General features: G+C 39.7%; 1 protein-coding gene across 4 annotated transcripts in view; it reads left to right on the top strand.

Annotated features, from left to right (window-relative positions):
- The first annotated feature begins 342 nt into the window (after nucleotides 1–342).
- Nucleotides 343–21,759, top strand: part of dmxl1 (Dmx-like 1) — a 58,746-nt gene continuing 37,329 nt past the window's right edge. For 2 of the 4 annotated variants that reach the window (XM_022671106.2, XM_022671102.2), the window contains exons 1-19: nucleotides 347–504; nucleotides 2,709–2,895; nucleotides 3,363–3,488; nucleotides 4,391–4,462; nucleotides 4,561–4,642; nucleotides 4,766–4,889; nucleotides 5,002–5,068; nucleotides 6,132–6,310; nucleotides 7,790–8,009; nucleotides 10,703–10,871; nucleotides 12,199–12,387; nucleotides 13,788–14,026; nucleotides 14,879–15,557; nucleotides 15,801–15,922; nucleotides 16,028–16,117; nucleotides 16,250–16,352; nucleotides 16,441–16,560; nucleotides 16,721–16,936; nucleotides 19,089–20,735. In XM_022671106.2, coding sequence (XP_022526827.2) covers nucleotides 2,809–2,895; nucleotides 3,363–3,488; nucleotides 4,391–4,462; nucleotides 4,561–4,642; nucleotides 4,766–4,889; nucleotides 5,002–5,068; nucleotides 6,132–6,310; nucleotides 7,790–8,009; nucleotides 10,703–10,871; nucleotides 12,199–12,387; nucleotides 13,788–14,026; nucleotides 14,879–15,557; nucleotides 15,801–15,922; nucleotides 16,028–16,117; nucleotides 16,250–16,352; nucleotides 16,441–16,560; nucleotides 16,721–16,936; nucleotides 19,089–20,735 — 4,531 coding nt within the window. In that variant the 5' untranslated portion in view covers nucleotides 347–504; nucleotides 2,709–2,808. Of the gene's footprint in view, nucleotides 505–2,708; nucleotides 2,896–3,362; nucleotides 3,489–4,390; nucleotides 4,463–4,560; nucleotides 4,643–4,765; nucleotides 4,890–5,001; nucleotides 5,069–6,131; nucleotides 6,311–7,789; nucleotides 8,010–10,702; nucleotides 10,872–12,198; nucleotides 12,388–13,787; nucleotides 14,027–14,878; nucleotides 15,558–15,800; nucleotides 15,923–16,027; nucleotides 16,118–16,249; nucleotides 16,353–16,440; nucleotides 16,561–16,720; nucleotides 16,937–19,088; nucleotides 20,736–21,759 lie in introns of all 4 variants that reach the window. The other 2 variants (XM_022671103.2, XM_022671104.2) reach the window with 2 other exon arrangements.

Here is a 21,759-nt window from a genome sequence, read left to right as displayed (position 1 = left end):
AAATATTGAGATAGTATCTCAAAATATTGACTAAGTATCTCAAAATATTGACTTAGTATCTCAAAATATTGAGATAGTATCTCAAAATATTGAGATAGTATCTCAAAATATTGACTTAGTATCTCAAATTTTTGAGATAGTATCTCAAAATATTGACTTAGTATCTCAAAATATTGAAGTAGCAGTTTACTTAATAATAATAAAAAAAATTGCTGGATTATTTTTATTTTTTAGGTGGCGGGAATGGGCTTCCATTAAGGGCCAGTTTTAGGTGAAAAAACGTAAGGCGTTTTATACAACCGGGCACTGAGCCGTCTACGTGCATAGTACATAGAACTACACCGACCATAATGCATAGCGCTGGAAACACCTCACCAAACAGCCAGTCCACATCAGATCGCAGTGAGATGTTCTCAAAAATGCTAGCCAGCGGTATGTGGGACGCTCGTCTTCTCTAATAGAGGAATAAACCTTACTTTCAAACATTACCTGCGAACTGGTCAGGTAAGACTCCTGTGGTTTAGCTGTGGTCTGTGCATGGACTAGGTCATGGTGTTAGCTGGCTAGTTAGCTAGCGGCAGCCAGAGCAGAGCAGAGCGGTGCCCAGAACAGTAGCTAGCTTAGCTTAGCTAGCTAACCGTGCTATCAGTGCAGTCAGACAGCGACCTAGCAGCTTCCAGTGATGAGATTCAGGCAAGTAGTAAGTAGTAGCAGCTCACAGGAGTTCTCTGGCTAGCTTGTGTTGATATTTATATAATCTAGCAAATAACAGCTGATAAGCACCATTGTTAATGTTACAGTAGCATTTTTTTCTGGGATAAGTTCAACCATACGCTAACTAGCTAAGCTACGTTATCAGGTGATTAGTTAGCTAGTTAACTTACAGGCATTTAGGTACATTGACAGGCACTCAGGGTTGTTAGCTAGCTGGCTAGCTGTCTAAGTAACCTAACTGTCACGCCAGTGAACGCTGCCTGGCTAAGCAGCTGTTTTAGCTAGCTAACTAAGTTAAATGTTTGTTTAATTAGCTTGTTATTGGCTAGTTGTTGACGTACTTTGGCTGGCTGAGCTAGGTTAGGTTAACTAGCTAGCTTTAAAGGTTGTAGCTAGCACTGACAGCTAGCTAGCTAACTAGCTCACCTAGCAGCTTTCCTGACTGGACAGCTCATTAGCCAATTAGCCAGCTAGCAGCTGTTGGCTACAAGTTGAATAAATTAGCTAAATATGTTGCTGGTTTGTCTCGTCTTTAGTTAATTCACTATTTTGTGACACAAGTTAGTCCCTTAGCTAGCAAGCGCTAACGCTAACTAGCTCGGTTGCGCCAGCATGTTGCTGACCGTCACGTCATCACGTGAGATAACACACGGTACTACTCTGGAGACTTTCAGTATGGGCTTATTTATTCATTGAGTTATTATTTACACAATACAGTATAGTGAGGGCAAGGGAATACAAAAACAAAGAACAGAAAAGGAAGAATTTTCAGGGAAAGTAGGAAAAAAGCCCAGAAAGGGTTTGTACAAAGTAATTTCCTTCAAAAAAGGCAAGAGAAAAAAAGAATGAATGAATGGTTCTCAAACATTTTAGACGATGTAGTCGTTTTACCACGTTTAAACACATTGGTGGATAGATGGTACCAGAACACATGGAATGCTAAATATAAACATATATGTTTACATATACACTAGGGGTGGGCAATATTATATCGTATACAATATATCGTGAAACAGAAATATCGTGATATTAAAAATCCATATCGTGATAATAGGGCTGTTCTGTCTTAAAAGTAGTCTATTATTTACTGTGAAACTTTAGATGTATTTATTGCATAACTGTTTTAGTTTGCAGTTTATATGCATGCACTAAATATTCTGCAATATTTTTAGCTGCATTATATTATTTTATGCTATATTATTTATTTTGCCACATTATGTTTATGCTGTTATTCTCCTATACTATATTCCTGAAATTAATTAATTATTTTTCTGTCTTCCTATATCGCCAAGTATACCATTATCGCAAAAATACCCTGAAATGTCGTGATATTATTTTAGAGCCATATCGCCCACCCCTAATATACACATATATACATAATACAAATAAACTTTATTAATATAGTGCTTTTTAGAACGGATGTTATCTCAAAGCAGCTTTACAGAAATGTGTTAGCAGGTCAGAGAAACAGACAAAACATTGAATATACAATACAGAACCCCCAGTGACAGAGGCAAAGAAAAACATAACACATAGTAATACACATAATGTAATAAAAATGTCTTGCCAGTGGTTCTTTACCAGTTGTATTAAACCTGCTTAAACCTTTAAACACCGGGCTACAATCTAGTGAATTTCCACAGGGAGAGTTGTGCACTTACATACAGGGTGTAAAGAGTTAAATGTAATTTAAAGGTGAAATCTTTCTAGAATCCAGTTCTTATTGTTTAATGCATGCAGACTTACCACTTTGATATTCTTTGGTTATTCTGTGCTAGACAGTTATGTCCTAAACTTATTCAAAATTAGTGTCTGTTTGGCTAATTGTGAAGATATTAACACTGGTTTTAGGCTGTGAATCAGTTAAGGCAGCCCTTACAGTTTTGTGTCTGATTAGCACAATCCATTGGAATGTAATAATAGACATGAATATTCTTAAACATTCTATTCACGATGTTTGAGTTATTAATTCTCTCCTTTTGACTCTTATGTAGATATCACTGACAGTTGTGGATGACCATGACCATGACATTGCTTGGGTTTCTCTTAAATATCAGTCGGCCCAAGGATGCCATTTGAAATTTGAAGAGGACAATGAATCTACACCAAGTGCTCACTGGGGCCGTCAACCCCGGGGACAACTGTTTCTCTGTGGGGAGCATAAACAACGTACCGTTCACGGTAAGGAAGCCTTGTGGCTAGCAGAATACACTAAATGTGCTGGTGATTCCAGTCTAATTGTGGATGGCACCATTCCCACGAGCTGTTGCTCAGAGGATTTCATTCTGCTGCAAAGACGGAAATCAATATCCGTCTATATTCTGTGTCGTCGTCCTCTAGACTGTTGCCTAGGTGACTTTGTGCCAGTTCATGACATGCTCTGCACAGTCATCCTTTCAAGTGCATTTCATTGTAGACCTAATATATATTTCTCAAAAGCATTTTTTTTTTATCTTTAGCTTACACTTGCATTTAAGTAGTGGTCACCCTGTTCAGAATCCTGCTGTGAGTGGGTGAACTTTCCACTCTGCTGAAGAGCTTTTTTCTATGTAATGACCTCTTTTTCTCTAATGAATATTCATGACTGTGGGGGCAATGTTTGCCAGACTTGATTGTTTCAAATAAACATTCATGTGCTCCTATGACAGGCCTATGCCTCTGGCTGCGACATTGTGATCTTGGGGAGTGACTTTGAGCGGCTCCAGATCATCCCAGGTGCCAAACATGGTAACATCCAAGTGGGGTGTGTGGACTGCTCTCAGCAAGGCGGACAAGTAAGATTATTCCACAGCAATGTAACTGCAACTGAGCTTTTGCATGTCTTTAAAAAAAATAACTGTTATACTTAACTTTAAAAACTATATTTTGGCATGTGAACTGGTTTGGGCATATAATCCACCACTGTTTAATTTGTAGATTGTTATGTAACATGAGGTAAGTTGTTGTTTAGAATAGACTTAAGCCAGATGTGTCACAATGTCCTAGAGATGAGTGGCTCAAAATGACTCATTCCTGCGAGACAGGATTGTGTCCTTTGTAGACAGAAGAATGTGTTCCATGTTGGGTCTGAACTTGTACATACTCACTGCCCTGTCCAGCAACACAGAGAGAGAGAGAATGCAATGTAGTATGAAATTACATCATGTAATCAACAGGAGATTAGGGATTATAACTGGGAGGGTGCTGTAGGACAGCCATTGTGACTAGCTGCCCAATGAATGAGCTATTAGCAGTGCCCAGTTTCCTCTAAATAACACAAGCTGAGTGCAGGATCTGCAGTGACTATAATTATGTGCATATTGTGTAGATTTGACCTTGAGACAGGGGTTTCAAATGTCTGAATATACCATGCTGAGCATATTTTAGCACGCAATGAACTTGAGCCACAATTGTAACAGTCAGTCTCAGCAGGGTTGGTGCGGGTTAGCCTCAAATTTGAACAGACTGGGATCAGCAGAGTTGGAGCAGTGATGCTAACAGATAATACAAAAAAAATAATAATTTACTCAAACTAATGCTTACTGCCTCTCTCTTACATTTATTAATTTATTACATTTAAATATTTCTTATTAAACACATACGAACTCTTAAGTCTTCAGAAGAAGAGCTAGAGCATTTAACTGTAATTTATTGCTGTATATTCATTTGATTTCCAACATTCACTTGTTTCCAACAGATTGCTGCATCCTATGGAAACATTGTTTGCATATTTGAGCCTGTACAGATCAGTCCGAAGGAAAAAAGACAAGTAAGTTAATTAAACTTATTTTCACAACCAGAATCACCAGTTGTATTTCATTTTCCACTTTTATACCATACTGACACATTCTGTATAATATTTCTCAGCAGAAGCTGAACTACCACTGGCAGAAAACTGGCCAGTTCATTTTGCAGTCTATAGCGCACAACCTTGCCTGGAGACCCACAGGTAAATATATATCTATGGTTTTTTTTTTTTTTTTTTTTTTTTTTTTATAACACGTCATTGTTTGCTTTCAGTGTTTGAAACCTTTGTCCCTTTTCTGTCTTGCTCCTCTTTATGGATTTACAGGTGGCAGTCTCCTGACTGGGTCAAATTGCTTACAGTTATGGTCCAATGTAAATTTCTCTTGTGGTGCTAACGGGGAGACCAGTACCATCCCTCCGTGTTCTTGGAGGTGTATATGGCAGAGCAAGTGAGTTGTAGATGGAAGTACTTGAAAGGAAATCTTCGTGCTTTAAGTTCTTTCTCGTTTAAGGTCTTTGATCACATTGCTAAATATTTTTCCCTTCTTTTCACTGTTTCAGGTCTGCTTCACCCATTCACTTAATGAAGTTTTCTCCAGGTGGAGAATTTTTTGCCACTGCGGGGCAGGTTTGTATACATAGTGCTTGAATATTCAGAAAAAGAAAGGTGCTTTAAATGGTTCTTTTGTTTTCACAGTAAACTATGTTTGTACTATAGTGTGAGTGTGAACTTTTTAAATTGGTAAAGAACCTTGACATCAAGAGAAGGTTCTTTAGACCGTAAAGGTTCACACACCCACATCTCCCTAAAAACTTCAATAGTCAAATTTATTTGTATAGCCCTTTTTTTTTTTTTTTACTGATGATGGCACATAGCAGCTCGACAGAAATTTAAAAAATCATCAAAACCTTTAGGTGAAAGAGCTGTAGAAAGAAACATTGGGAGGAACACACAAAAAGGGGGGATCTATTCTCCTCTGATTAAAAATACTTGTACATTATTGATTAAAGATCCCTGTACCATCAAAGCCTGTTATTATACTCATCAATAGCAGTGATAAGAATACTAAATGTAACAATGCTGGGTAATTATGGTAATTATAAAAAATACTTTCAATTAAATGCAATTCAGATGGATATAATGGAAGGAGGCTCTTAATCTGACGTATGTAGCAGTAGCTGGAGGGTGGGTAAAGAGTAAAAAGATAATTAGTTAGTAATTATTTTTGTTTGAAAACTATTAAGTGCAGAGAATGTAAACAGATTACAGAATGTAAACAGTGGCTAACATACAATGATCAGATTATAACAGCCCAAGGAAGTTAAGGGAGCCAGAAGGTAACATAGACACAAAGCACCCTGAAACATTGACATCAATTCTCTCAACAGTCCACAGATCTGAGTGATCACATGCAAGTGTGTTAAAGCCAACCCCAGCATCTCAGTTAGCCACAAATCCCTATGTCCATAATCACCTGTACCTGCAAACATTTAGTATTAAAAAAATATAATAAAACAAAGTGAGTTTTAAGCCTAGATTTTATGGAAGTATGTAAAGATTCATAAGATTTGTATTTTTTAAGAGTCCACTTTTTTGTGCTCATTCCATATTGGTGTCCTGTTTGTTGTTCACATAGTAAGCCTTGTCTGTTTATTGCAATCTAATTATTTAATTGCAATTTTGCGTCCAGGATGACTGTTTGGTAAAAGTGTGGTACAACACAAGCAAGTGGCAGACAGACGCTATGAAGCTTTTCACGCCCCCTGAGCTCAGCTCTCAAGGGGAGATTGACTTCTCCTTCATCTACTTGACCCACCCTCGTGCCGTCACTGGATTTTCATGGAGGAAAACCAGCAAGTACATGCCCAGGTAGGGAAATGCAAGGGTTTCAGCTCTAAAAAAAAAGGCACCAGCACTGTATGTTATGTTAGTTTGAAGCTGACAATGTCACATTGCTTTTATAAAGCCACTGTCGAGCAAAAACTCCCAACATTTTTCTGTAAAACATTTCCATAGATTTTTCACATTGGAGCATTTCTGTTGGTCCATTCTTTAAAACTTTTGACACAACGTAAAGAATAACGTCCAGATCCAAAATTATCAACAATATTTTTTTGCTTGACAGTGACTGTGATGGGGTTAGCAAGTCTACCAATCACCAGGACTGTGTAAGAACACTGGGACTTGTAAAGTTGTGTTAAAAGCCGAGGTAACAGAGGTATTGGTAACAGGGCTCCCAGGGCTCCCTCTTATACTGGCCGGTAGAGCCCACGGCTTTGTAGAAGGTGTAGAAGGGGGGGAGGTAAAGTCTCGGAACCTGTGGAGAAGACAAGGAAATAGGTTAGAGGTGGAAAAACAAATTGTATATACTTACCGATAAATGAACCAGTGTATTGTATGTTTTATGTGTTTATATGTTAATGTTTTGTTTGTTTGGTTGGTTCTTATGTAGCCCTACCAGCCAAAAGATTAGTCTGGGCTGACTGATTGGGGCGGGGCTTGGTGTATAAATCGGCAGGGGGGATTCATTGTGGGGTCTCTCGTTGATGGTGGGTGGTGTCTATGTGACACTAGCTGGCAGTAGGGGTGTGCCATATTGTATCGTACACAATAATATCGCCAACGTTTTTGAATATCGTGAATGATATTATACCTTAAAATATCGTGCCAATTCCCCACCCCTAATTATCACATCAGTTTCTATTTTTTTTCTGTTTTTAGCAAAAAAAAATAAAAAATCACACTTGACTCTTCTCAGTTCCTTATATGTATCTACAAGAGACAGATTATATCTGTCCAGTATCATTTATTTCACATTAATCCTGGATATATAAAGATAGTTAGGTTGTGCCATATCATATTGTATGCAATAATAAAATTTTGTTTTAATTTTGTTGCATTACTGTATTCTTGAAATAGTGTTTTGTCATATCGCCAAGAATATCGTTATCGTGAAAATATCATAAAATATCGTAATATTATTTTAGGGCCATATCGCCCACCCCTAGCTGGCAGATGCTATGGCAGAATTAGTTAATTGGGACTGAGTAATCTGGGCAGAGAATGCATGTTAGTCCCTGAATATTATCATTGCGTTTATTTTCTCTTTTTACAGTTTTTCTTTTCTCTTTTTCTATTCGCTTGTACAATGCAAAATAAACAGTCACTTAATGTGTGCAACTTACATCTGGAGTCAGACCTGATCCATGTGGGGAAAATTCTACCCCTTTTTCCGTTTTCCAAACCTAAGCACTTCGGCACATCTTCACAGTGAGATAAAGCTTTTTATTGAAGTGAAATAATAATATTCATAATACTTCAAAAAAATTTCGTCTTCTCTGTCTCCAGAGGTGCTGTCTGTAACGTGTTACTGACCTGCTGCAAGGACAGCGTGTGCCGGCTATGGGCAGAGACGCTGCTGCCTAGCGACTGTCTGCTGTCTGGACTAAGACACAATCACAGCAGCAGCAGTAGCAGCAGCAGCGGAAACAGCAGTGATGCACTGAAGTCAAACAACACAAAGCAAGCCTATAGTAATAACAAAGGTCAAAGTGGGGCGTCTCTGGAGGTGAGTCACTCTCCTCTCTTTGATCAAACAGACAAAAGTAAATACTGTCCCATACTTGATAATTTATATTGTTTCCTATGTAGAGGATTGAGGCCAAACAGACTCGTCTTTTATGGCTGAACCGAGCATGTCAATTTATGCAGTGGACTTTCAAAAGCACAGTGTAGTTTCTTTCATGTTCTTTCATGTCAGTAGCCATCCGCAGACAAGCTGCTTCATCACAAAGACCTTGTGATGTGCTTTGTTTCTACCACTGTAGAGATCTCACTTTTATGTTGGATGTCAAAAAAGTCAAAAGCAAAGCGTGTTTCAAAAATTGCACTAAAAGGGCAGAAGTGGACTCAGATATAGTTTCAAGGGCGAACTCGGACTTCAGTTCAGCATTAAGACTTTTAAGACGCAAGCCTTTGATTGAACTAAGTTTGACACCATCATGCATTATGATGTATGGTACTCTCGCTTACAAAAGAAAAATAAGCACAGAGAAGGAATTGGAGGTTGGAATCGAATCAAACTTTGTGGAAAAAAAAAATGTCTGAATGTAATGTTGATATTTGTAAGTGATTAGTATTCTGTTGGGCTGCCTCTAGCTTGAATACAGGGTGAGATATGGTCGGGTTTGTAGTCATGCATGCTCTACAGCTCTGGAAAAAAATTAGAGACCACATAAAAATAATCTTTGATTTTATCAAATTGAAAACCTTTAGAATATAATCAAGAGGAAGATGGATGATCACAAGCCATCAAACCAAAGCTGAACTGCTTGGAGTTTTGCACCAGGAGTGCCATGAATTTATCCAAAAGCAGTGTGTAAAACTGGTGGAGGGGAACATGCAAAGATGCATGAAAACTGTGATTAAAAAACAGGTTAATGTTGATTCTGAACTCTTAAAACTTTATGAATATGAACTTGTTTTCTTTGCATTATTTGAAGTCTGAAAGCTCTTAAAGCCATTTCTCATTTTCTGCAAATAAATGCTCTAAATGACAATATTTTTATTTCGAAGTTGGGAGAAATGCTGCCTGTAGTTTATAGAATTAAACAACAATGTTTATATTACTCAAACATATACCCATAAATAGCTAAATCAGATAAACTGATTCAGAACCTGAAGTGGTTTCTTAATTTTTTCCAGAGCTGTATATGGCATCATGTGGCACGTTTACCCACAGATAATCTTAGTACTTAGTAATGTGTTACTCTAATCTGACCAACAATTAATCTTAACGCGTTACTATTTCTAATCCAGAAATCAGATTTCAATTACTTAGTACCATTTTGTCATTTCTCTTAGTAAAATGATATTGTAGTGTCCAGCTGGACATGTTGAAAGGATGGATGAGAGAGATGTTTACAGTTTTCGCTTTATTGCAGGAATTTACAATGGTTGCAAAGGTTGGTTGTTCACTGTGCTGGCAAAAAAAGTGCTACCTACCTACAAAAACACAACGTAAAATATGAAGAAACATTTGGAGTCGCAGTAGCACACTTACACTTACATAACTTGTAAAGTAATTTAAAAGTATCTTAGTTACCTTTAAAATCAATTAATCTATAAAGTAACTAAGTTATTTTTAAAGGGGTAATCAGTAATCAGATTACTTTTTCAAAGTAACCATGCCATCACTGCAGATCATGTAGCTAAACCTGTAAGTCTTGCACAACTTGTAGGTCGCTAAACTTTGCATCCCTGCTGTTTCTGTAAATGCCTAAGTCACATTAAATCTGGTGATCAGACAGGCCAATGAAATGTTGCAATCTGGTTAAGACATTCCTGGGAAATCCGTGCTCTGTGTAGGTGAGCATTATCATACTGAAAATGCTCTTTTTTCAGCAGTTAACAATCTCTCACCAAGAGGTATACTTCCCAACAGTAGCCTCTAAATGCTTTTTCATAGGGAAGCGGTGGAGGAATGTTTACGCCAGGGTTGTCCAAACTTTTTTTGTTGGGGGCCAGAAAGAGAAATATATTTGAAGTCACGGGCCAAAGACATTTTAAATAATACTTTTTTCATGATTGTATCATTTACACACCATTTTACATGACTTACTATCTTTATCTTTGACAGTGTTGTGTAAACTAAGATTTTTCAAATTGATGTTTAATTTCATGATGTCTCTTAATATTAAACTCCTTAATTACGGCAACTTTTAGACCCTCTCCGCTTTTAGACTCTTTGCCCCGTTTTTCTGCGCTAGAAATGCGCACCCTCTCCGCTTTTAGACTCTTTGGCCCGTTTTTCTACGCTAAAAATGTGCACCCTCTCCGCTTTTAGACACTTTGGCCCGATTTTCTGCGCTAAAAATGTGCACCCTCTCCGCTTTTAGACTCGTTGGCTCGTTTCTGACACCTAGCGTTCAAACTTTGAATCTCACATCATAAAAACCTGCTTAACAGCGGGCCAACTTTCATTCTATTTCTAAAATACCTCGCGGGCCGCTCCATAAAAGGAAACAGGCCGCAAATGGCCCGCGGGCCGTAGTTTGGACACCCCTGGTTTACGCTTTCTTGCAGCAAGACAGATTAAGGCATTTACATATCTGTCTGAGGCATAAAACTTGCAGAGTTTGCAACAGTAGTAATGTGTATATACAAAAAACATGTACTGTTGAATTTAATCAGAAGCAGTCTGGAGTGTTTGCAGCTGGTAAGTAAATAAAGTGCTGATCCTGTTCTGTTTACATTGCTCAGCTAAACCTGAACGAATCGTGGCGAGGACCGGTCAGGTGCACAGCCCAGCCGGCACACACAGGGCTGCTACCTCATCAGCAGAACAAACATTACACCCACAGGGCCAGCATTCCTCATGCCAATGCTCTGTGCCACTTCCACATCGCTGCAAGCATCAACCCGGCCACAGGTAATTACAGCATTCCAGAGTTTACATTAACCACACTCTCAGGTTCACATCCTTTTACCACACACCTACCTGTTTCCTGTGCTTCCCCAGTAACTTTTATTAATATTAGCAGTAGTGATCTAGTGTAGTGTTCTGTATTTAGTGTCAGTGTGCTGTTGATGTATTGGTGGACAAAGAATATAAAGAATAATGAGGTGGTCTTGTGAAATGAATTCCACCTACATACCGAGCTTCAGTAAGTAAGTAAGTGAGATGTGTGAGTTAGACCTTTAGTTCAAACCTGGAAAGGTTGTGACAGAGTGGGGGAGGAAGTGACTTAACAGTGTTAGATGTGGTTCTAACCACACACAGTTTCAGTGTCAGCTGATTGTCAGCAGTGAGAAATTATTCGCTGTCTTGTGCTAAAGTGCAGGCCTGACTGTTTGAAATGAGAAAATGTGCTGTGACTCAAAGGTTTGGAGTGTTTAGGATTTTATGTGCATAAAAAAATGCTGATAAATGCCTAAAATTATATAATAGTTTATTTTAATATTTTTTTGGCTAATATTTACTATTGGCATAGTAGCATGATTGTAGCAAGCCTACTGTGCAACTTCCTCATTAATTGAATCCTACAGCTCTGGAAAAAAAATTAAGAGACCATTTCTTTTTTTGAATCAGATTCTCTGATTTTGCTATTTATAGTTATATGTTTGAGTAAAATGAAAATTGTTGTTTTTTATTTTATAAACTACAGACAACATAAAAATATTGTCATTTAGAGCATTTATTTGCAGAAAATGAGAAATGGCTGAAATAAAAAAAAAAGATTTTAGACCTCAAATAATGCAAAGAAAACAAGTTCATATTCATATTCAAGTTTTAAAAGGTCAAAAAAACATTGGTGGAATAACCCTGTTTTTTTTCATGCATTTAAGCATGTTCTCCTCCACCAGTCTTACATGCTGCTTTTGGATAACTTTATGCCACTCCTGGTGCAAAAATTCAAGCAGTTCAGCTTGATTTGATGGCTTGCGTAAATCCGTCTTCCTCTCGATTATATTTTAGAGGTTTTCAATTTGGTAAAATCAAAGAAAATTATTTTTAAGTGGTCTCTTTTTTTCCAGAGCTGTATGAAGCTGTACAATGCAAGCATTTATTACTTTATTGATGATTTATATAATGAAAAATAATCTTTGAATGGTGGAGTAAAAATCCTGTTATCTTACTAGTTATGTTATTTTATTTATAGACACTGTACGTGTTTGTTTGTAACTGTATCTGTTTGTTAAATGTTAAAACCCTTTAGAAATCTAGTTATTTATTAACAAATGGGCTGTTATTCCAGATATCCCGCTGCTGCCCTCCATCTCGTCACTGAGTGGTTCAGACGAGGAGGAGCCCGGTGGACCTTTTACTGTTCACTGGCTCAACAACAAAGAGCTCCATCTCACTCTCACCATGGAGGTTTTCCTTCAGCAGCTTAGAAGCAGCATGGAGCAGCAGAACCATTCACAGGCCAACCAGGCTGATGATGGTTTGTGTAAATTTTCATACATGCAAGTTTGTTTCCTTTTGGGGGGAAAAAGAAAAACTAATTCATATTAATATTTTAGAATATTTTAGTTTTTTTTTTTTTCTTCATCTTTGAACGGAACTACTGTGGGTGTGCTGCTCATAGCAGAAGTCATTTTTCACATATGAATCTCAACCAGACATTAACAGGACAGCTGCCATTTCCCACATAGCTTACAATCGGGTTTTCTGTATCAGGCACATTCAAACTACAGAAAATGTTCTGCGTGGCTTAGGCAAGGTATATGTGGCACGTGAGACTCAAGAATGGAGCACTATTAGCATTAGCTGCTAATTGTGCTAATCTTTTTAATCTCAAGCTTTTGCTGTTCAGAGTAGGGGTGTGCCATATCGTATCGTACACGATAATATCGTCATAATATTTTAATATCGTGAACGAAATTATACCCTAAAATATCGTGCCATATCACCCATCCCATTTCCCATTATATATCTACTAGAGACAGATTATATCTGTCCAGTATCATTTATTTTACAGTAATCCTGGATATATGGAGATATTTGGAGTGTGTTATTTTTAGTATAATGGCATTCTGGATCACCGACTTCTGTCAAAAATCTGACAAAATTCTTGTATTTTTTAATATCTCACTTAGTATTATATTGTATGTAATATATTTTTTTTCATGCAGTGTTTAGTGTGTTATTGAAATAGTTATTTTAAAAGTGTTTTGTCATATCGCCAAGAGTATCGTTTTAATATATCGCTTAGGGGTGTGCGGTTTTATATTGTATGTAATAATAAAATATTCTTTTTATTTTCTTGCAGTGTATAGTGTATTTTTGAAATATTTTTTTGTCATAGCGCCAAGAATATCGTTATCACAAAAATACCATGAATCATAGTGATATTATTTTAGGGCCATATCGCCCACCCCAAGTTCAGAGATGAGTATCAGCCTGTAGCCTCCTATTAACCCCAGCTGGAGCAGCATTAGCATTAGCCGCAAACCGCCCTAAGCTCTAGCTCTTTTGCCATCCAGAGGCGAGTATAAAACAAGCTAAATGGGACGAACCACTCTTATGATAATGTCTTATCATAAGAGAGAATGTATTTCATATTCAAGTTTTTTATTTTCTTAGATTTCATTAACAGTATCCACAATGTGCTTAGAAAAAATGCATTATGCAAATGTTTTTGTGCTAACTATTATTGTGTCAGCTGATCATTTAGTTTACTTTCACCTAGTAAGATAAGAATCAGTTTTAATATGCTATTGTGTTTAATAATTACTTTTTTCTCTAGTGTTGCATCCATTATAGTGCACAACAACACATGAGCCAACACTTCTGTACTGATCTAAGCAATATAAATAAAAGGGGTCATTCTTTATATTGCAGAGTTTGATGAAGAGGGCAATGCTGTGAACCCTGAAGGCAGAAAAGGAGAAATGAACATGGATGCAGGCTCCATTCCTCTTCCCGCAGCTGCAGTGGAGCACCAGGTGGATGTGTTACTGGGTGACTGGAACAGGGGAGCGGACATGCTCTTCAGCATCCACCCTATGGACGGCTCTCTGCTGGTGTGGCATGTGGACTGGCTGGATGAATACCAGCCAGGAATGTTTCGTCAGGCACAGGTAGAGACAATAACACACTTATTTTCTTACGTACATAATATCAGTCTCTCACAGGTGAAATGAGATACGGATTATTTGAGTTTATATTTGCCTGTGTTTGTACTGTGTCTGTGGGTGCCTCCCAAAATACTGCAGGTGTTATAAAGGTACAGAGCAAAATTATTTAAAAATAACAAACAGTATAAATATGAGCAGCTTTAGGTTTTACTGCACAATAAATACAGAGCTTTGCAAATACACTAGATGTTGTTCATCCATTAGTAGTTTAACCAGGGACTGTTTTTATTACAAGTATTAATAGCAAACTTTTATTGTGTATTTTGTTTTATGTTAGTAGTAGTATTATTATTTTATTATTATAATATAGACCAAGTACAGTCACAGACATCATTATATAATTGAATAAACATGATTTCAAACAACAAAGGCTGTTTGCATTTGTTTAAAATGATTAAGAATGATGTCTACATTTAGAAAAACAAAATAATTCACCATTTAAATCTGTCTTTTTTTTTTAGAATTGTTAGTAGATATTATTAGACTATATTTAGATCTTTTCTGGTGACTCTATCTCTGGATTGGCCGCTGCTTGTGATTGTGCATGATTTTTTTATGCGCAGGCACACAGTGTATATTGTTACCCAGACTACATTGCCTGTCTAATTTGGACATCACATGCACAATAAAATATTATACCTTGATGATGTAAGCATGCTGGGAAGAGGGTTGGGCTTATTGTGCACAATACAAGGCAACCGGGCCTAGTGTGAGTAAACCTCGACAGGCAGCAACATGCCACAAAACAATGAGTCAGTGGTGTACAAGTTTTTCCTCTTTGTGTTTCCATCACAGGTGTCTTTTGTTTCCCGAATACCCGTTGCCTTCCCCACTGGTGACGCCAACTCACTCAGCCGCAGTGTGGTGATGTACGCCTGCAACAAAAACGTGGACCTGGCCATCCAGCATGGACGACAGCGCCCCCCAGGCCTACCCCGGTCATCTTCCGTTCTGATTGGCTTAGGCCAAAGCAAGCCCAGCTCCAACAGTCTGCGCTTAAGCATCTTCACGCCTAATGTTCTGATGATCTCCAAGCATGCTGACGGCTCCCTCAACCAGTGGGCGGTCAGCTTTGCTGAGGGCTCGGCCTTCTCCACCGTGCTCAGCGTCTCGCACAAGTCCCGCTACTGTGGCCACCGCTTCCACCTTAACGAATTGGCCTGCCACTCCCTGTTGCCCCTGCTGCTCACCACATCTCACCACAATGCCCTGCGCACTCCCCAGGCAGAGAACATACTAACCCAGTCCCTGCCTAGCCCTGTCTCCTCAGGACGGAAAAGCCGCTCATCTCTGGGTGCTGTGACTCAAGATCCGAACGCCATTTACAGTGAGCTGATTCTGTGGCGTGTGGACCCCGTTGGTCCACTCTCGTTTTCAGGGGGCGTCTCCGAGCTGGCCAGGATCAACTCGCTCCATGCATCAGCTTTCTCCAATGTGGCCTGGCTGCCCACCCTCATCCCTAGCAACTGTCTGGGTAAGGACATGTCTTTGGCACAAAACAGCTGTTTACTTGTATCGAAAAAAATAAATGCTTTTCCATTCATTGGATTAGAGTAGCAATTTGTCTGCTTTGATGTGAATGGCTGAAAATGGTGGTGCTTTGTATCAGTGACACTGCTTTGTTCGGTTCTAATTTATTAGGCTATTAGATGGTGAATCTCACTTTTTCTGTCTTTGTGAAATTGACTAATCATTTATTGTATTTATGTTCCAATAGGGGTGTATGGCAACTCGCCAAGTGCCTGCTTTGTAGCAAGCGATGGCCACTCCCTGCGATTGTATCAGGCAGTAATTGAAGCCAAGAAGCTGCTGAGTGAACTTTCAAATCCTGAAATTTCGGTAACAGCAGGCCATATGTCTATTTTTTTTTCTTTTAGTTATCTAGTTAGCTATCTTTAGATTAAAAAAAAAACTAAAGTAGCACTTTTATCGTTCCCTTCTCAGAAATGTGTCGGGGAAGTGTTCAACATCATAAGTCAGCAATCTACGGCGAGACCAGGCTGCATCATTGAGTTGGATGCCATTACAGACTTTGTACGTATATATTGTCTTAGACAGAAATATGTAAATATTGGAGCAAGTGTCTTCTTTCAGTAAATAATTAGTGTCTTTGAACCCATTTACCACAGCAGTGGAGTCTTACACTGCTTTTTAATGTCATCACAGCAGGGGAAGGAGATCCAGCTGCTGCATGTGTTCGAGGAGGACCTGATCTTGGGAAACGAGAAAAAAGAGGGTTGCTCACAAGAGTCCCTGCCTGACGAGACTGGTAGGGAGCCTCTCTGCAATTCCGTCTGATCTTCGCCAGCTTTCACTTTGTCTTTGAGAAATTTAATTTGCTCATGTCTTTCAATTAGCCTCCAGCCCACCAGTTTTTACTGCACGCTTCTTTCTGGTGGTGATCGAGTTTACCCAGACCAGAAGATCACTCTTGCATATGTGGCATCTGCAACTGGCAGCGGTTCCTGTTGCTATTGGTTTGTAGCTGATTTTGTACAAGACACAACATTAGCTTGGTAACTGGTTTTTACCAGTTGCAGCATACAGAGTGTAAACACATTTTGTTGACTATTGGCTCAGTTGTTTGCTCAGATTTTTGCGATTTTACATTATTTATCTTGTTTTTTTTTTTTCCAGAAGAGACTTCAACCCCTGTAGATAAGGACACTGTGGCTTCACCGCTCAACAGCTTCAACTTTGAGACTTTCAGCTCCCCATCATCCCAGAGATCTAAGCTGAGCAGAACCAACCTACAAAGCGCATGTCGACTGACTCTGACGAATGAGAGGGTTTACAGTGAAGAGCTGAGCCTTCCAGAAGGAGTTGAAGTCCTGCGTGTAACTCCTGCAGCAGGTGCCAGTTTATTCTTTAGGACTAGGACTAGAGATTGACCGTTCAGTGATACAGTTTGCAAATCATCCATTTCTGTAACATTGCAGAACTGCAGTGTGGAGCTCAAAGTAGAAACACAAATGAAAATGGCTGCTTATACAGTGCTAAAATGTTGCTGCTGTGCATATAGGCATTTTAGCTCTGCTGTGCTGCTATGCTTATACTCACTGTATGGTATAAGAGATGCACTTTTGAGAGAGGTATCCAGTTAGTGATGTTACAGGTCTTTACTTTGCCTCCTCCATGAGATGCATTAGTCTAACACATTCTACAAATATATGAGTTTGACTTAGAAAAAAAACTAATGCAGGAATGACTGAGCTGAGTCTAGCCTGCATTCACAACAATGACTGATAATGAGCATCTGCTGCTGTGTACCAGCTCTGTAGTTTCATCTAGCGGCTCAACAAGGAATTGCAGCTTCACGTGACAGCCAGTGTAGCCTCAAACAGAGCTGCTGTAATTCTTAACTCACAAATGTGTGCTGATTGGCTTTAATAATTGGCTAAATAAGAGAAATATTGTAATAATGTTATAGGCTGTATTCGGAATGGCATACTACATACTACTCGCGTACTAAATCTGCCTAAAGCCAGTATGCAGTACACAGTATGTGACCAAACTGAGGATCTGTAGTGCACTACAGGTACCCGGATGGTATACTACTCCGCTCCGATTCCGCAGTGTGCATGGAGAGCTATCTTCGCGGTGTACTGCATCCCAACATGCATTGCGACTGGCTTCTCCAGCTCGCTTCAGAAAAAAACAAGATGGAGGCGAGTGCGAGAGATTTTTATATTTTATAAATAAATATATTTTTAAATTAAGGGAATTATTTTGGAAAGTATTGGCTCACCGCTGTCGAGCCCCCTCCGCTGCCGCGGCCGAGCGCTGTCCGCCGCCGGGACTCTCCGCTGCCGCGCGTTCTCCGCGGGTGGGGACCCTCCGCTGCCGCGGCCGCGCGTTCTCCGCGGCGGGGACCCACCGCTGCCGCGACCGAGCGCTTTCCGCGGCCGGGACCCTCCGCTGCCGCGACCGAGCGCTTTCTGCGGCCGGGACAGCGGAGGGTCTCGACAGCGGTGAGCCATTACTTTCCTTGATGCAGTAAATTATTCCCTCAGTTTTAATAAATTATTCTGTTATTTTAATAAATGATTCCCTCAGTTTTAATAAATTATTCTGTTACTTTAATAAAAAAATCCCTCAGTTTTAATAAATCGTTCTCTTTATTTAATAAATAATTACCTTTGTTTAATAAATCGTTCTGTTGATTTAATAAATAATTCCCTGTGTTTAAATACATATTTTTCTTTTAAATAAGGGAATTATTTGAATACAAATTAATAAAATTGTTTGATTTGTGTTGAGATTGTGTAAATATGAATGAGAGTTTGTTTAAATGTTTTCTTCTTGTTGGTACTTACATAGATGAAAATAGTAATCTACTAAAATAAATAGAAAAACATATTTAAATATAACTGGAACATACTTGGGTTGTGGGGGCTGCTGCTAATTGGTTGTTAGAATTGGGTTAGCTGCTAAACTCAAAAATAAAAGCAGCAATTGCTGTTCTGGACAGTATGCAGATCTCATTAGTTTTAATAATGAAAAGGTAGGACATTTTTCATGTTCTTTCTGTTTACAACTCACTCTGAGGAATTCGGAGCACTACAGAGCACTGATTGGTGTGTCAGGGACCGTGTAGGGTACTACAATCAAAAGTGTTACAGTACCGAATACTACATACTGGGCAGCGTGTAGTATGCAGTACATACTAGTGCAGTATGCAGTACGCAGTATAGTAGTATGCCATTCCGAATACAGCCACAGAGAAATCTAACTTGTGATCACAAATTTTGCCTGAATGTTGATTCCGATACATGACCAATTGATCTTTCCGTCTCTAGTCAGGACCATGTAAAATATGTCATGTTAAGTCATGTCATATTATGTTATATTTCGTTATTTAGCATGCTGCATATCGGTTAACCACAGACCAATTTTAACTATCTCTACAGCTTCTGCTCTTGGTAGTATGCCACAAATATTTATGCAAAATGGAATTGTCTAATTGGAAGGAACCATGTATAAATCCCTCTTGCATCTTTTTCAGGCCACTTGAGTTCATCATCCTTGCAGCCAGCTGGACGGGCGCCGTATCTTCTTGCCACATCCTGCTCAGATGGGACTGTGAGGTTCTTGAGTTGCAGCACAGCCTCCGATAGTGAAACTGCTGATGATACTGCGTCTATCTACATCTGGGAAGAGTGGCCTTTGCTGGTGGAAGAAGGCCTGGCCAATAGCAGCGCGGTGAGCATTCCTGGCTGGCCGGTGGATGTCAGCTGCTGCCACACTAGCCGAGTGGCCGTTGCCTACAAGGACTTGAAACCTCAGGGACTTGGTATGGAGCCTCCTATTCATGTGAGTGTGTTCCAGTGTGAGTCTACTGGAGGGTCCCAGTGGATGCTGGAGCAGACACTTAAACTAGATGGGTTGAGTAGTCTACCTAAAAACGGCTCTGATGATAAACACTTGATTGTGCCGAGTCTTCAGGATGATTTGGTGGATGCTGGGGAGTGTTTGGGTAGCAGTTGTAAAACTCTGGTTCATCTGGACTGGGTTTCTAGAGAGGATGGTTCTCACATATTGACAGTAGGTCTTGGATCTAAACTGTACATGTATGGAACACTCTTGGGAAAACCTCCAGAATTGGGCCTGTCAGACAGCAGCAGGGAACGCTGCTCTTCTCGGCTTGTTCTCTTGCGGGTTGTGGACCTGGTGTCTTCAGTAGAGGGCTCCTTGCCCATCCCGGTCTCTCTTTCCTGGGTTAGAGACGGTATCTTGGTAGTGGGCATGGACTGTGAGATGCACGTTTACTCGCAGTGGCAACCGCCCACCCCACCCAAATCGGCACTCGCCACGTGCGATACAGTGGTTGGAAGTGTGAGTTCACTTATTGCAGCAGTGAAGCAAGAAGGTTTAAATCTTCAGCCTCCAAAGAAATCTCTTACCAGGTCTATGACCAGTCTGGCACAGAAGCTAAGCGGCAAAAGGACAATGTATGACCTTCCAGTTGAGATGGAGGACTATGGCTTATTCGAGGCAGCCCACCACCTGTTCCCCACCCTTCCTCAATATCACCCGGTTCAACTCTTTGAACTGATGGACCTCGGAAAGGTGCGACGGGCCAAGGCAATCCTCTCCCATCTGGTCAAGTGCATAGCTGGAGAGATCGTGGCTCTGAAAGACACTGCCATCAATCAGGAGCGGCGTTTACGATCCCTCACCATCAGCGCGAGTGGCAGCACTGCCAGAGATCCGAGAATGTTTAACAAGGCCGAGAACCCAGACTACACAGAGATCGACTCCATCCCACCACTACCTCTTTATGCTCTGCTGGCTGCTGATGAAGACACGACGCCCAAAGCCAAAGAGAAAGCAAGTAGCGTGAGTGGGGACAGCGGCCATGGCTCCAGTCGGACAGACACCTACGACGAGCTTTTCCAGGCCAATGCCGTAAGCCTGGATGATGTGGATCCTTTAGACGGTGATGATGAGGATTCTAACGCCAAAGTCATCGATCTTTCTCAATATAGTCCAACTTTCTTCGGCCCAGAGCACGCCCAAGTTCTGTCCAGCCACCTGCTTCACTCCAGCCTGCCAGGCCTGACACGCATGGAGCAGATGTCTCTCATGGCCTTGGCTGACACCATCGCATCAACCAGCACAGATATCGGGGAGAGTCAAGGGAAGAGTCAAGGTCAGTACCTTTGTTTACTAGGAAGCAGTCTAACTGCTGAACAGTTTGGGGATTTCTCTGCTCAGATGCACATGATTCAACTTAGCCCAGGGCTGGACAATAATTTGATGTCAATGTTTATTGTTGTAGAAAATGTTTTAAAAATGAATTCATGCTTTTCAAACACACTTTGGATATCTCAGTATTATCACATTGAGCAGGCAGTTATGGAATGCCAGGGTTCTGAACTTCATGATTGATGGCCAGAGTAAACTATTGACATCAAATAGCAGTACAGTGCCACTGATCTGTTATCAACAATCAGCGAATAATCCAGCTTGCATATCCTAGATCCATTTGCGTCTGGACTAACATGCTCCAACCCTGCTGAGGCCAGCTGCTGTGGCTAGTCTATTGTGTAGGCTTCCTAAAAAACAGTCACAAGTCAAAAGGCCAGATTGTATATGCTAGAAATAATAAGCCATGCTTTTTTTTATCCAGACTTTTTTATTTGGATTTTAAATGTTTGTACAAAAATTTGGTCAAATATCTAAATTCACTTAATATTTGCATCTTACATAAAGACACTTTTGACTAGCCAAAGATCTCATCTGGCATGTGTGGCTTTCGTATGAATTTTCTGTAATTTTTTAGTATAACAAACGTACATTTTAAGAGAGAGACATTTTTACAGCATCTGGTGTACAGGGCACTGGCATAAGTTCATTGCATTCAAGCTGAGCAGAAAGGGCAGAACACTACACTGTGAATAGCACCAGTGTAAAGTTTGGACACAGCTCTCGTTATTCAATGTGTTTTTATTATTTTTTACTTTATAGATTTAATAATAAATACATTAAAGCTGTACAGGAACGTTTGGAATATTATTTAGTAGTGCTGGACGATATGGCCAAAATTCATATCACGATATATTCCTTAATTTCGGTCGATACGATATAATTTCGATATCTATATAAATACTTAGAAGGCCACAGAAAACTGCGAAGAATCCCTGCAATGGAAATATGTACCTACTACTGTCTGA

Source organism: Astyanax mexicanus, chromosome 12 (genome assembly GCF_023375975.1).
Source record: "Astyanax mexicanus isolate ESR-SI-001 chromosome 12, AstMex3_surface, whole genome shotgun sequence".
NCBI classification, from domain to species: domain Eukaryota; kingdom Metazoa; phylum Chordata; class Actinopteri; order Characiformes; family Acestrorhamphidae; genus Astyanax; species Astyanax mexicanus.
Note: the sequence above shows the minus strand (reverse complement) of the source record. Positions and strands in the feature narration are given on the sequence as shown.